Genomic DNA, 15,070 nt, shown 5'->3' with positions numbered 1-15,070 from the left:
GTGCGCAGCGAACTGGGTCAAGTCTTTGGTGCTGCTGTTCCTGTCAGGAGAGAGAAGGGAGAAGAGCATCTGTAAGATCATGGATGACTGTCTTTAACTACCGTAAATTTCGGACTATAAGCCGCGGCTTTTTCCCCGTTTTTTGGCCCTGCGGCTTATATAACGGTGCGGCTTATCTATGGATTTTATCAGCTAACGGCCGCTCCGGGACCTCCAAAATCTATCGATGTTGGTATGAGGCAGAACGAGAGCAAGACAGACATTACGAGAGCGAGACCCTGATTGGATGATGTTGCAAAAAATGTGCCTCGCGACCTGATTGGAGCACTGTGCCACTACGCTCTCTCAGCCACTACAGTAAAACACCCTCCCTCCTCCCTCGCTCCGGGGGGAAAATGGCAGCGATTGAGCCTGAAAGACAGTCTGAATGAAATTGAATGTAACATTCCCAATTCTATGTATTACATTCTAAAAAACTAACGGCAACATTTTGGAAGGCTAAGCCACACAACTAGCTCGTTGTAATCTAACATCATGCTTCAAAAGATGGAGAACTGGCTGTGTTACGACGATGGCGGCGAGAAGAAGAAGGAAAGAAGGAAATCGAGCAGCAGCATGTAACCTTGGCATCAGGGTGTTGACACAGAGAGCAGACGGCCGAGGTGTGTCCACCGTTCAGATCCGACTGAAGGCCAAAACAGTCGCCACCGAAATGAAAATTGAAAATTTTAGAGGTGGACCATCCTGGTGTTTCAGATTTATGAGACGAAAGGGACTGTCCGTCAGGGCGCGGACGACTGTGTGTCAGCAACTCCCTCCCGACTACCAGGAGAAAATTACAAACTTCGGCGAATTCACACAAAGAAAGATCAAGGAATATTGGTATGGTGTTTATTCTTAATCCCCGAGGGGAAACATAGTTTGCCACCAGAGCGAGTACAGATACATACAAGAAACAGTAACATACAGCACAATAACAATAATACAGTAGAGAGAGAGAGAGAGCCTCACAATACAGAGCTAGCAGTGTTCATTAAAGAATTTTACAGAAGCAGGAACAAAAGATCTTCTAAATCGCTCAGTAGAGCACCGAGGCATCAGAAGCCTATTGCTAAATGAACTGCGCAGGGCATTAAATACAATAAACAAAGGATGGCCTTCAAAAGAAAGAATAGAGTTCAGTTTTCTCCTTGTTCTCTTGGCTATAATCATCTCCAAGGAATCAGGGGGAAGGCCAATCACTGAGCCAGCTTTTTTAATCATTTTGTTTATCCTATTTCTGTCCATGACTGTGAGGCTGCCCCCCCAGCACAGCACAGCATAGAAAAGGACACTAGCTAGGATACCTTGGTAGAACACATGAAGAAGTGACCTGCTGATGTCAAACGATCTAAGCTTCCTCAAGTGGAAAAGTCTAGACTGGGCCTTCTTGAACACAGAATCTGTGTTCTTCTTCCAGTCCAGCTTACTGTCCAGGTGGACACCGAGATACTTGTAGGACTGGACTATTTCTACCTCCAACCCTTTAATTATGACAGGGGAGACTTCTGCCTTCTTCCTCCCAAAATCAATAACTAGCTCTTTTTATTCCATCGGACCGGAGCAGATCATAAATATGGATGAAGTGCCTTTGACGTTCGACCTGCCTCTCACTAGGACTGTTAACAAGAAAGGTGAATCGTCCATCACGTTGAGAACCACAGGTCACGAGAGAACGAATTTCACTTGTGTTCTTGGCTGCACAGCATCTGGAGTAAAGCTCCCGCCGATGGTGATTTTTAAGCGTCTCACAATGCCAAAAGAAAAGATCCCCAGCGGCATATGCTTGTTTTGTTGAAATGTTAATAAATGGGAGCTTCCCCAAACAGCCATCTCTTTCCCGACAATCCCCTCTGTGCACGAACCCTTACATATGGTAATTAAACATCAAAACACCCGCGGCTTATAGTCCGGTGCGGCTTATATATGTAACAAACAGGCAATTTTGCTGCTGCGGCTTATACTCAGGTGCGCCTTATAGTGCGGAAATTACGGTAACTCTTCTGGTCCGAAAACGCCTACTGTCCGTTTGGAGTAGGGATGTTCATCAATTATCGAAAATCGATAATTGATCGTTAAGGATTGGAATCGATCCTGTGGCATTTGGATCGATTTTTTAATTATAAAAAAAAAAAAAAAAAAAAAAAAATTGGACTAGGTTTGGGTGGAATTCGTTCCTCCTCGCCCCACTCCATTGCACAGCCGACTAACGTGAGGTGGAGCTTCATATAGTCTCTAGTTTTCTGGCTGGGCACGGGCCTTTGTGCCAACAAAACTGTTTTAAACATGGGAAATTCACACCGGCATGTGCCGGGGACAGCAGTGTTGGAGAGGAGACACATTGAAATAAAGAGTTCATTGAGGAGAACACGTTGTCTTTCGTATTTTCTGCCATAGGCATTCATTTTGTAAAAAAAAAAAAGAAAAAAAAAGAAATAAATAAATTGAAAATTTTCTAAGTATTAATATGATCGATAATCGATAATTGATCGTTAATTTTCACCGATTAAAGGATTTTGGAAAATTTTCAAAATGAACATCCCTAGTTTGGAGTATGAAGACAAACAGTTTTTGGGACTCCAGAACGGGAGAACTCTCACACACACGCACGCACGCACACACCTACACACACACACACCTAAACACACCCACACACACCCACACACACACACACACACACACACGGTTGAATGCTCTCATTTAGGACACTTCATGCCCAAAAGAACATGTGGGACCAAGTAAAAGTTAGCTTTCCTGCTCAGGACTAGACAGGAAGTGGTGCGATTTTGCTGCGTCAAGTTACCTACTGTATGAGTTAACCAGGGTGAGACAGGAAGTAGAGCGATTTTGCCTTCAGAGTAAAAGCTTAGATTGTGAAACTTTTTTCAGATTTCCCCTCCATTTGTACTTGGCCAATTTCCCCCTGCTCTGCTGCCCACCCTCTGCCAATCTGGGGAGAGCCGTAGACTAGCACCATGCTTCCTCCAAGACATGCCAGCCGCTTCAGGACACATACCCTTAATCTGGCTTCCCACCCGCAGACCCATTGCCCGACACCCGACTAAGCCGGAGGTAATCCGGGGGCGCGAACCTGCGACCCTCGTGTTGGTAGGCAGGGAATCTACCGCTACACTACCTGGACGGCCTAGATTGTGAAACTTTTGAGAAAAGTTGGAAAATAAAGCTGGGCTGTGCAGAGCAACAGAAATCGTTTGAGAGGTATAAAAGTATAATGTAATAGTATAAACGCACCATACATTGTCCAGTCTTCAGAAAGTAATACAATTATTTATGTATTAATTATTAATTAAATTAATTAATTAAAATGTATTTATTAATGTCCTTTGTTGCTCTGTAAAGCACTTTGCACAAAGCACTGACACTTGTTTAAAGGTCTTTAGAGATGAATTTGACATAGTTTTCAAAGCTATCTGCTTTTACCTTTGGCGAAAATGAGGAGTTGGAAGATCTCTTTCTGGAGCATTCTGGGGACACATAATAGTGTCTATTAAAATACGGGGCTGCCATAGGCGTACCTAAAATGGCGTCTGCCTCGGCCCTCAAGAGGTCAGTCTGGTACGCACAGCCACATCACCTGTGGACAGTTAATATTAGTGTCTGTCTCATTTTGCTTTGCTTTGTCACGTCTGTCCGGTCTCGTGTTTATGGGACGTCTTTGATCACGTGGGGACGGTCCTGGATCCCCTCACATAGGATGCTTCTGGAGGCCACATCAGCTAAAGCCTCCAACCTACAGTATAGCAGACTCCAAACTAATTCAACCCTACTCAACGCATGCCTACATTCACCCATTCACACACACATTCATACACCAGTGGCGGCAAGCTACCATGCAGGGTGCTGGCACAGTGGCACAGCCATCGGGAGCAATTTGGGGTTCAGTGCCTTGCACAAGGACACTTCGACATGTGGACTGGAGGAGCCGGGGATCGAACCACCAACCTTCTGATTAGTGGACGACCCGCTCTACCTCCTGAGCCACAGCTGCCTACATAATATGTTATCTAGACAGAAAGAAAAGTTTTCTGTCAATAGATGAGTTCTATTTAGAAAACGTTCTATTTGGAAAGGAACATTTCCCCCCCACAAAGACACACTACCGTCTAACTGTGCAAACACACTGGAAATGGAAACGTGGATAGTTTCATTTCGGCGTCCTTGTTAACGGAGTAGACGGACCACACCGGCCGTGGCGTGGCACGGGGCGGGACCACACCGGCCGTGGCGTGGCATGGGGCGGGACCACAACGGCCGTGGTGTGGCACGGGGCGGGACCACACCGGCCGTGGCGTGGCACGGGGCGGGCGGCTCCTGCCCTGCAGCGAGCGTTTCTGCGTCTGGCCTATTTTTGACACGAGCGGTCACGTGCAGCCAGGCATGAAGTCAGTACAAGTTGTGACATTCATCATCGTTTTCAAAGACTCGAGTCACGTATGCCCCTGGGTTTCTGTTGCAGTAGAGTGGGAGGGGGCTGTTACAGGAATAAGTGATTTATTTTTCATTGTTATTTTTCATCTTTTTGTTGCTTTTCCTTTGTATAAGATGTCTTATACCTAACTGTACATGCAATGTTGCCTCTATGCATAGGCACTTTATCTATCTTAATTCATGTGCACTTTAATTATCTTGCACTTTAAAACTTGAGCTGGTGAACTCGGTTCTATCCAATATGCACTTGTCTCTTCTTATCTTTTTAAAATTTTAACCTTTTTATTCCTTTTATTCTTTTTACATGGTATCTAAATGTTTTTATATGCTGTCCTGTGATTTGTTATGTATGTTTTTAAGCTCCTAGCACCCCAATTCCAATGCAGTCCCTACTGTAAATGGCAAATAAAGTGACTTGACTTGACTTGACTTGTAGCTATGTAGCTAGAAATATAACCATAAAGCAGTGGTTTATTTTGGCCTTGAAGGCAATAATAAGCTGAAACATAATTTAAATGTAATGTAACACCCATCTATGTTTTACTATCATTACCATCCATTTGCAGATTGTGGGTTTGAATACAACGTTTCTAATTCTAACCAATAAAGACTTGTTTGGATTAACAAGAACTGTGACAGTTTAAAAAGCTGACCACCAAAGATCAAATGTATACCAACCCACCTACTACTCTTCACCTCTTAAAATGTTATAGACTTGGGAATGTTGTTCCTGTTTTTAATTTAAGAGCAATTCTTATGCTTAGGAATAGGGATGCACCGATCCACATTTTTCACTTCCGATTCGATTCCGATACCTGAATTTGGATATCTGCCGATACCGATATTATTCCGATACCGTTATTCTTCTTGAATATACAGCATAGGCAAAGATTTGGCCAATTAAAAGATTTTTTTTTTAAATATACCTTGCAAAAAGCAGACAAAATTAAGAAAATATACAAGGCAAAGAAGGATACCATTATACATGGGCAAATTACGGCCAGCGCCCCCGCGCTGGAATTGCAAAAAACAACAAAACAAAAATTCCAATCCAATTCCGATCCGTGAATTATGTTGGTATCGATATTGGATCGGATCGGCCCCATCCCTACTTAGGAAGCTTTGTGAAGAACAGCCTCAAATCTGATGGCCAGTGCTGCCTCACAGTGAGCTAATCCCCCCCAAGTCAACCTGTAACTGAGCCATGTAAGCCTGATTCCTCCCTCACCTCTGAGGAAGTAGAGGAGGATCTCTTTGAGCATGGCTTTGTGGATCTCTGGGTGAGTGATGGAGTTCAGCAGCTTCCTCTTTTCCTCACTGGCGAAGATGAGCTGCCCCAGCTTCTGCCTGTCGATCTCCCCGCTCTCCAGCAGGATCTCTGGGCCGAAGTGGTCGACGATGCGGCAGTAGGCAGCACTGTGGGGCTCCACCACTGTTACCGAGGCACAGGCAGTGAGAAGTTGGTGCTTAACAAATGCCACTTGACATCATACATGTCACATAATTACACACTAACTAAACCCAACCTCCCAACTCAAGGTAAACTGCTGTACTGTTGTACTGTCTTGTCTTCTTAATCACCTAATGTCTAGTTTTAACACTGCCCAATTGTCCTATGTCTTTTTGCTGTTATGTTGTATTGCACACTAGAGATGTAACGGTATGAAAATTTCACATCACGATTATCGTGACCAAAATTATCACGGTTATCGTCATTATCGAGACTCACTGAAATCATTTTACGACGTTTTATATTGAAAACTCAGACCCAAAAAGGAGTGATAAACTCACTGAAATCATTTCTCCAAGGCTGCACATTTGCATCTGGGAGAAGGTTGCCAACTTTGGTTGATAATGGACAGTATTTACCATGTTTTTCAACACACTGTAATCACGGTACCACGGTTTTAACGATAATGAAAATTTGAAACGGTACGGTATCATAAGGAATTTTATCATGGTTATCATTAAAACCGGTTATCGTTACATCCCTATTTTATCCCTATATTATATATATTCTCTATTAGTGTTGTCACGGTTTTCGGTACTTCGGTACTAAAGGCTGAATTATGCTCACCCTGCCATGAAGGGCGCGGGGGTGGAGCGAGGGCCGGGCGCGTCAAATGACGTAAATTTGTTGGGCGTGGTTATTTGCTAGCTCCGTCTGGCGCTCGCCTTGTGCCTGATTTTTTTTCTAACAGCGCGAGCAGCGCACGGCTTCTCTCCAAACATGTCCGCTTTCAAGCCACTGAACCCTGAACACTGAGCTGTGTTTTCGCCACATTTCTTGACCCATGTGGTAGGCTATAAACTTTGATTTGCAACTGTTCGTTTTTAGTAATTTCACCAAGTAAATGTGTTGTGTTGAGAGCATTATTGAGAGAGATTAAAAGCAGCACAGAGTAGGCTATCAGGGCTGAGAAGTAAAACGGCTTTCAGTAAAAACAAGTTTGGTGATTTGATTCCTTCATGTGCTGATGTGCGGTCGTTTGAGAGTGAAAGCGCACTCAGTACTGCACATAATAGCGTTTCATTGCGACTTTTCACGGGCTGTTCTCACCATTGTACAATACATGCTGATCACTTTCTGAGTATAATGGCATCTGCCCCAGCGCGAGGTCTGCACGGAGACTCGCAGGGCCCCACCCCACGGAGCTTTGCTCGAGTATAAGAGCACCTTTAGTCAGTACTACATTGTTTTCGGTACTTCGGTACCTGTTTTTGCATGGTACCGAGCGTATCGTTTTGTTTTTTTAATTCAATAAACAATACTTGAGGGCTACATGCCACTGGTGTTGCACTGTCTGCCCTCACTGCCATACAGAGTTGAATATAAGAAGTAAGCAGAAGCACATTGTTTTGTTTTAAAGTTGAAGGCTACATGCCATTTGTTCATTGGAAATGGTTGCATACTTTAATAAAAGAGAATATGTTGAAGAAATATCAGTCTGTTTTTTTTACCGTGGTACCGAAATTGGTACCGAGTACCGTGGAAATTCACTAGTACCGGTACCGACTACTGAATTATTGGTACCGTGACAACACTAATTCTCTACAGTATCTCTATACAGTATATTCATTCTGTGAACCGGAAGAGGTTGCACTGGAAAGGACCCTCAGAGAGAGAGGGCATGGCCTAAAGGACCAGCAGAGAGAGAGGGAGTGGCCTACCTTTCCTGGCCACCACATCAGCATCAATGATGGGGCATCCGAGCTCCCGCAGCATTGAAGACACTGTGCTCTTCCCTGAGGCGATACCGCCGGTCAGTCCCACCAAAAACATCTGGAGGCAAAGGTCAAAGGTCAGGATGTTACCAGAATCACTATCCATATTTACGGTCGGTGGTTCAAAGCCAAAGCCACACAAAAAACTGGAAAAATATTGTCTAATTTGTTGTATTATTAAAAACATAATAGCCTCAACCTGAGAGAGAAAAAAGTCAGAGCATGGTTAACTTGAACAGATTAAAAATACCTGCATACAAGAAAAATACACATCTGCAGATTAACAGGTTGTGCATTTGATGTATATAAAAAAAATAGATCCACACATAATAGTGTCTATTAAAAGCAAATGAAAGGGGATACATTTACAAAAACAGAGTATGGGAAATAAGTAAAAAATCTGTGCAAAAGGGTCTGTTGTACTGCTGTGGTAAGGCTTTAATAATAAGAAGATATAAAACAAGAGCGGCTCAAAGCCATATATAACTTAATTGGGGGCTAGTGGACTGGACTGGTACATTAATTTCTAGAACATCTAGTTAGATGACATGATACTGCAGCTAGCCGAGGAGCTGAGACCTGTGTTGGAGAGACCGACTAGGCGACACGGGGCTCTTGCACTTTTTTTTGCGAAGGGAGATTTTCAAACTGAAGTGGCCGACATATCCAAAATATCTCAACCTGCTATGTCACGTAATTTAACTGAGGTAGCAACAGCCATCAGCAATTTGGCTCCTCGGTACATACAGTTTCCAAGGGGGGAGGAACAACAACACACATCGTTAGCCTACTAGCGCTCCTACTTCCCCCGCGAGTTGAGAAAGGAGGAGGTGTCTGTTGCTAGTGGTTGCTAGGGTAACAGACAGAAAAGTTGATAACCGATGCTGGATGAGTATTTAGGATTTCCTAACAAGACATAAGATAGGATTTAGCAAGATAAGATAGGATTCCTAAAGTTAGTTAGGATTTGCTTCTGTAATACCAAATCAGAAAAAATCCTACCTTAAACTAGTCCTATCCTAACTTAAGACATAAGATAGGGAGTTTCTGTAATGTGGCCCCTGTAGTATAACTATTTATTTTCTTTTCATTATCCCCCCCCCACCCCCCCCCTTCCCCGAGCATTTATCCGTGTCACAAGAGCATATAGTATAGCGGATTAGCACCCAAAAATAAGAGAATTGTGCACTTTTGGAATACCATAAGGACTATTTTCTGATGTGGAGGGAAGTCAGATTTGACCTCAAATCCAAGATGGCTGGCATTTCCCCAAGTCTTATGTACAAATGTGCAAGTGTGCACTTCTTCAAAGAAGCATGAACTGTCCCACATAGTGAGTGAATACCATAAGGTTTATTGACAGATATGGAGGGAAGTCAGATTTGACCTCAAATCCCAGATGGACGCCATTTTCCCAATTTACATTAGATTTGGGAAAATGGTAGCCATCTTGTTTTTTTTTGGTCAAATCTTACTTCCCTCCATCTTACTGACCCTTATGGTCACTTAGTATGTGAGAAATGTCATGCTTCTTTGAAGAAGTGCACAATTGTTATAAGCACATTTGTACATTAATCTTGGGGAAATGGCAGCCAACTTGGATTTGAGGTCAAATCTGACTTCCTTCCACATCTGAAAATAAACCTTAGTGTTCATTCACTTTGTGAGAGAGTTCGTGCTTTTCTCAAAAAATGTACAATTGTTATAAGCAGATTTGTACATTTTACACCAGAAAATGGTGGCCATCTTGGAGTTGAGGTCAAATCAGACTTCCCTCCACATCTGAAAATAATCCTTGTGGTATTCACTCACTATGTGAGGAATTACATGCTTTTCTCAAAAAGTGCACAATTATTCTGCTAATCCGCTCTACTAATAACTAATCATCTCACCTGCATATTTCCTGACCAGGCCACACATGAACTTGCGCTCCACATTGAGGTTAAAGATGTTGTCTAACACCTCCATGGCTCGCTTCTCCATTGCTGAAAAGAGGAACGCCTGGGCCTGAGGGGAGGTGAGCGACCACCTCTGCTCCACGTGGTTCTTCTTTTCTAGAGCACAGATCTTTCTCTGCGCCCTAATACACACCCGCACACACACAGACACAACATATGAAAGACATGTTACAATGATTCCATGAAGTCATTTATGCAAGAGGCCATTCTTATAGCACACTCTTAAATGTCCATGCCTGTCTACCTATCTACCCCACACCCAACTGGGCAGTGGTATTCCTGGCTGCTAAAATCACAGCAAAATGATTACTTTAATTTGTTTTGACATTATGACGCCTACTTTTCCGTTCTCGAGATCAAATCCACAACTTGAGCTCCTCCTTGAGATGTTGTAAGTTGCCATCTAAGAAAAGAGAGAAGTAAAAAAGGGGTGGGGGGGGGGTATAGCATAGGTTTACTGCAAAACCAAGGAGGCAAGAAAATCTTCAAGCAATGGGTCTTCGGAAAAAACTTTTTTAATAGTCTAAATTGTTGTTGTTAACATTGATGTGTTATAAAAAAAAAAAAAAAAATTACATTACATTTTTATATAACCCAATAAAGCATTGACTTACTGTCCCCTCTGAAACTGGTAGAGATTTTCGACATAAGTCTCCTCCCAGGAAAAGGAAACCTCTTGCTTCTTCAGAGAAGCCTCCAGATCCTTCCCCCAACTCCTGATGTCTTCAACAGTGGTACCTTGAAAATAGCATGTAAAAACAAAACATAGATTAGCTTAGTGTTTCTCCAACAGTGGTGGTTAGAGGTCAATGGTTCAATTATTAGATAAAAAAAAAAAAGGCAAACTTTAAATGAAAAACCATGGAAAAAGGATACGGATGCTGAGACAAGGATTGAGACGCAAGGAGTTCTCCTACCTACTGTATCAATGACTGCACGGTGTATGGGGGCTCTGATATTAAACATGTTTAATCTCCATAGAACTGTATTCAAGGTAATAGATCATATGTAAGGGTTCATGCGCGATGAAGTGTCCATTCTCAGAAATTAATGGACAATGCAGAGGCGCAGTCCATTAATTTCTGATAATGGACACCTCCAAGTGCATTAACCCGCTTATACCATAGTCACTAACCAAAGAAACAAAACAAGTCCATTCATTTCATTCATTCATTTTCATGCATTTTGCAATCTAAATCTAGTTGTCATAACTTTGAGAACCGGAGACAAAATCCCCTAGGCTGCTCAAGATTTTCACAGGATGAAATAGACTCAGACGGCCGCAGCATGTGGCTGATCGCTCATAGGCTACAGCATCAGTAAGTTCATAGGGGCAGTCGGCATCCTGTGGAATGCAGCCTTTTAGGCTAAGATAATTCAGATTTTCGTTTGTTTATGACAGGTGACTGCTTCCTTGTTGTTGTTATGGTTGCGCTCGAGCGCTTCGGTCAGCTGACAAATGTAAACGTCAGATCTCCGTAAATGCCCGTCATTTTGATCAACTGAGCACACAAGGGTAACCCAAATGGTTACTTTGACCTTTTTTTTCTTCTAAATTTATGAAAGTGACATATTAACACTGAACGGTGGTATAGAGCTCAAACGGCTCTGCTGAGGACATGGCACATGGATATGAATTGTGAACAGACGTTTGCCAGGACTTAGCTAGGTTTACATTATAACAAAATAATGGACACGCTACAGCAAATCAGAATCGAGTATTCACCCAGACCATGGTATAAGCTGGCTTATGTCTTACTCTAGATAAAGTGTGTTAATACTAGTACGGGTCGATAAAGCAAAAATATCATCACAGTATTTGTCTTAGTTCTGAAAATATAACAGAATTTGGAATTATTTAGTTATCCAGTGCTTTTAAATATGCCAAATGTTGTTAGTCAGTGAGTAAGTGAACACTCAAGAGGTTATGAAGGTGCTCCTTGCAAGCAGTTAATTCATATTAGAACACGGCTCTCTCGAATACTCGATTCTGATTGGTCAATCAACAATATTCACCGGTCATTATTTCTCGACGACCGACCGCTGCTCTGCCACACCTGGTATTAATCAGTTGATAAGAGCCTTTTGTCAGCAACCACTAGCCTACTAATTAGGCCAACCAGTTGCAGCTGTGGTGTCTTGTGTGCCAATTACGAATGAAACCACTTTGTGTTGAAAACGCTATTAAAATATTTGAATAATTATTTTTGTCAGATTATTGAATGATTTAGTTGTAGGCCGTGTTCTAAGCGGGATAATGTATACTGAGCCAGTATCAACAGCCAGGGTTTTTCTGCATCTAGAGCAAATGTACATATTTATTCACAATAATCTTCAGGACTGTTGATGGGAGATTTGATACAGGAATCAACGCCTATAGGCTTGCCTGGGGAAGTAAAGTGCCACATCAGTAAATACCGCAACTCGCCCGTAGGTGCATATACAGTATACAGTATACGGCACTTTCTTGATATTATAGGGCTTTGTTTATATGACAGCTTATTTTACTAGTGGTCATCAATTAGCTATTCATCTCTGTACTAGTAAAAGACTCTCCCACCTTTCGCTCAAACAGAGAAGTCCCCTTAGCGCATGTTGAGGGAAGCAACTGTAACTTCATCGTGGCTAAACAGGTTTCAACAAGCACGCTATTGCAAAAGTTAGTGAGTTAACAAACCCCCACCCATAGTACTGTAGGAAACTCAAAAACATTTTTTATAGGGGTAAGTAAAAGAAACACTCAGGGAAAGTTGATTTCTAACCAAATACAAGTAGAGAGAATATCCCTTGTCCCATCGGATTACTTACTGTCAGTGTTGGGGGTAACTCATTACAAAAGTAACATATTACATGTAATATATTACTTTTAGCAGTAACTCAGTAATATAACTTATTACTTATAGGATTTCAGTAGTATTATACCAGTTACTTTGTCAAGTAACTCAAGTTACAATTTGAGTTACATTTGATTCAATCAAAGCACATATTTAAAAAAAGATACAATCATTTCCTAATCAAACTGTGTTTTTATGCAAAAAACCACTATAGATGATAATAACAAAGGAAAAGAATAAAATTTAGAATTTTGCATTGTTTACACTGACTTCAAGGCGGTTGAAATTATTTTTCGGGATGGTTCCGGGGCAGCGATGTCATTCTGCTACTGCTGTTATTTTGGTGAAAGTAATGCAAAAGTAGTGTAATAAGTAACAAGTTACTCTACACAGAAAGTAATATTGTAAAGTAACTTATTACTTTCAAATGAAAGTAACTAGTAATATGTAGTCTATTACATTTTGAAAGTAACTGCCCAACACTGCTTACTGTAACTGTGTTACAACTGTGTTAACCCTCTAGCTCCTATGCACTTTCATCCTTATGCACTTTTATCTCTTCTCTCTTCTATCTTGCTATCCTCCTATTCTTCTCATCCGCACGTCTATTGTCTGTAAATATGTTCTAATTTAATTGCCGTTTATACATTTTTTCGTTTAAAACTTTTATTAATTTTTTCTTGTTATTGCTGTACTGTTTTAACCTGGTTGTATGTCGCTTTGGATAAAGGCGTCTGCCAAATATAAATAAAGTAAAGTAAAAGTAAAGTAACTAACCCCTCTTAATCTACCCCCCCCCCCCACCCAAAAAAATTGAAGAAAAAAACTCTGAAAAACGAATGCTACTCTTACTAATGCTACTTTATTGCTTCAAAAGTGGAACTGTTGTAGATGGTGTTGCATAGCAGAATGTGATATTGTAAGTCGCTTTGGATAAAAGCATTTGCTAAATGACATAATGTAAATGAGAGAACATGTTACGGAGTACAGGAGTATACAGTATATCAAACCAAAAATGAATTGCCATGTAAAAAGACACCCATAGAAGTACAGTGTGAAGATAATAATTGCATGACAATAATTAACACAAAATGAAGACATAGTTTAAATACCTGGCAAAGACTTCATGAGGTTTGTCAACTCTTTCTTTGACTCCTCCTTTATTTTCTCGGCCTTCAGAAGTCGCTGAGGAATGCCTGTTACTACAAAAAGAGAAATACAGTGCTAAGATTTAACCAAAGACAGAGGCTGGATTATTGACTTTTCTATGTAGAGCAGTGGTTCCCAAAGCGGGGTACGCATATGTAGAGCTACTACAGGGGGTACTTGAGAGCAAGGGGGGAAATTATTGGCAAATTCACTTTCCCATATCTTCGGGACACTTTCAGTCTCATTATCCAAATCCCCATAAGTATTCCGACAGCTTTCCTAGGGCCCAAACGGTTACGGTAATTTAACTTATTTTGGATTTTTACACTGAAGCTGTTCCAAATGCATCGCTTGGCCCCTGTTGAATCTCTGCTTAAAGAAACGTAGTCTTTTTTTCAGAGATGTGTTGACACTGCTTATAAATGCATCCCTGAGGCATTTTTTCGGCATTTTAGAAATTTATTTTCAGTAGTTCTTACATCAGCCCATAATGGATTTAATTCACAGTTCCAAAAAGCTTTACCTTTTAGTTGATGTCCTAGACTTGTAGGTAAGCCAGAAGTCTTAGTGGAAGAGTGTCTATCTATCTCTGCATAGAGAACACTGCACAGTGAACTGTAGCAGAGATCCACATCCTCCTGATTATCCCAACAACCCATATGTCTGATAATTTCTAGTAAAACAGTGCAACACAACTCTGATGAAAGAAAGTTATCAGGGAAGACTCTAGGTCGCCTACTTTTATTTAGATCAACTGGGGGCTGAACTGTAGGGTACCTTTGAGCATTGGCTTTAAATTTAGGAAATGGTCAGGCACTTTACACCGATCCCCCAAGTCCCTTCCCCGTGCAGCGCCTTCGGGTGATAGGTAGCATGAAAAAGTAACAAAAAAATATTGTGAAACTCGGTGTTCAAATCTTAAAGCAAAAATATCATCTACTGCCTTATCAACAATGTTAACCTTGAAATACTGAAGTAACTCATCCTTAACAAAAATACCAACCCCACCCGAGGCTTTAATATGCAGATTCCTATTTTGTCAAGTCCAGCCGTCCAAAGCAATTATAGTGTGTATCACACACACACACACACACACACACACACACACACACACACACACACACACACACACAACTCACTTTGCTTCTGTTGCACTTTGGCAGAGTAGTGCAGGAGAGCATCTGTAAGGAGGTCTGTGCGATGAGATGGGTCATCTCCTTTGTGATTTTTCCAAATTTTCGCAGGTAGGACCACAAGCGCTCACTCTGCTCCCCATCAGCCAGTCCTGTTCCCTTGTGGAATCGAGTGTTGAACTGGAACTGTAAACACGACATAAAACATCTGTAAAATATTAATCATGCTTAGTTGGTGTATTCATGTCCTCCTCAACGACTTGCCCGATCATGATCAGGAAAT

At 41.6% G+C, this 15,070-nt stretch overlaps 1 protein-coding gene across 1 annotated transcript; it reads right to left on the bottom strand.

The window, feature by feature from the left end:
* Nucleotides 1–5,809: 5,809 nt before the first annotated feature.
* On the bottom strand, nucleotides 5,810–14,908 carry LOC310782833 (uncharacterized protein). Its single transcript, XM_083643604.1, has 7 exons — nucleotides 14,794–14,908; nucleotides 13,618–13,707; nucleotides 10,286–10,409; nucleotides 10,012–10,074; nucleotides 9,606–9,793; nucleotides 7,660–7,771; nucleotides 5,810–5,920 (listed from the first exon to the last, which is right to left on the bottom strand). The coding sequence occupies exons 2-6, from the start codon at nucleotides 13,631–13,633 to the stop codon at nucleotides 7,683–7,685; spliced, it is 480 nt and encodes a 159-aa protein (XP_083499730.1). The 5' UTR covers nucleotides 13,634–13,707; nucleotides 14,794–14,908; the 3' UTR covers nucleotides 5,810–5,920; nucleotides 7,660–7,682.
* Nucleotides 14,909–15,070: the final 162 nt, after the last annotated feature.

Source organism: Poromitra crassiceps (assembly GCF_964638095.1).
Source record: "Poromitra crassiceps genome assembly, chromosome: 9".
Lineage (NCBI taxonomy): Eukaryota > Metazoa > Chordata > Actinopteri > Beryciformes > Melamphaidae > Poromitra > Poromitra crassiceps.
This window is presented reverse-complemented; position numbering and strand designations above follow the sequence as displayed.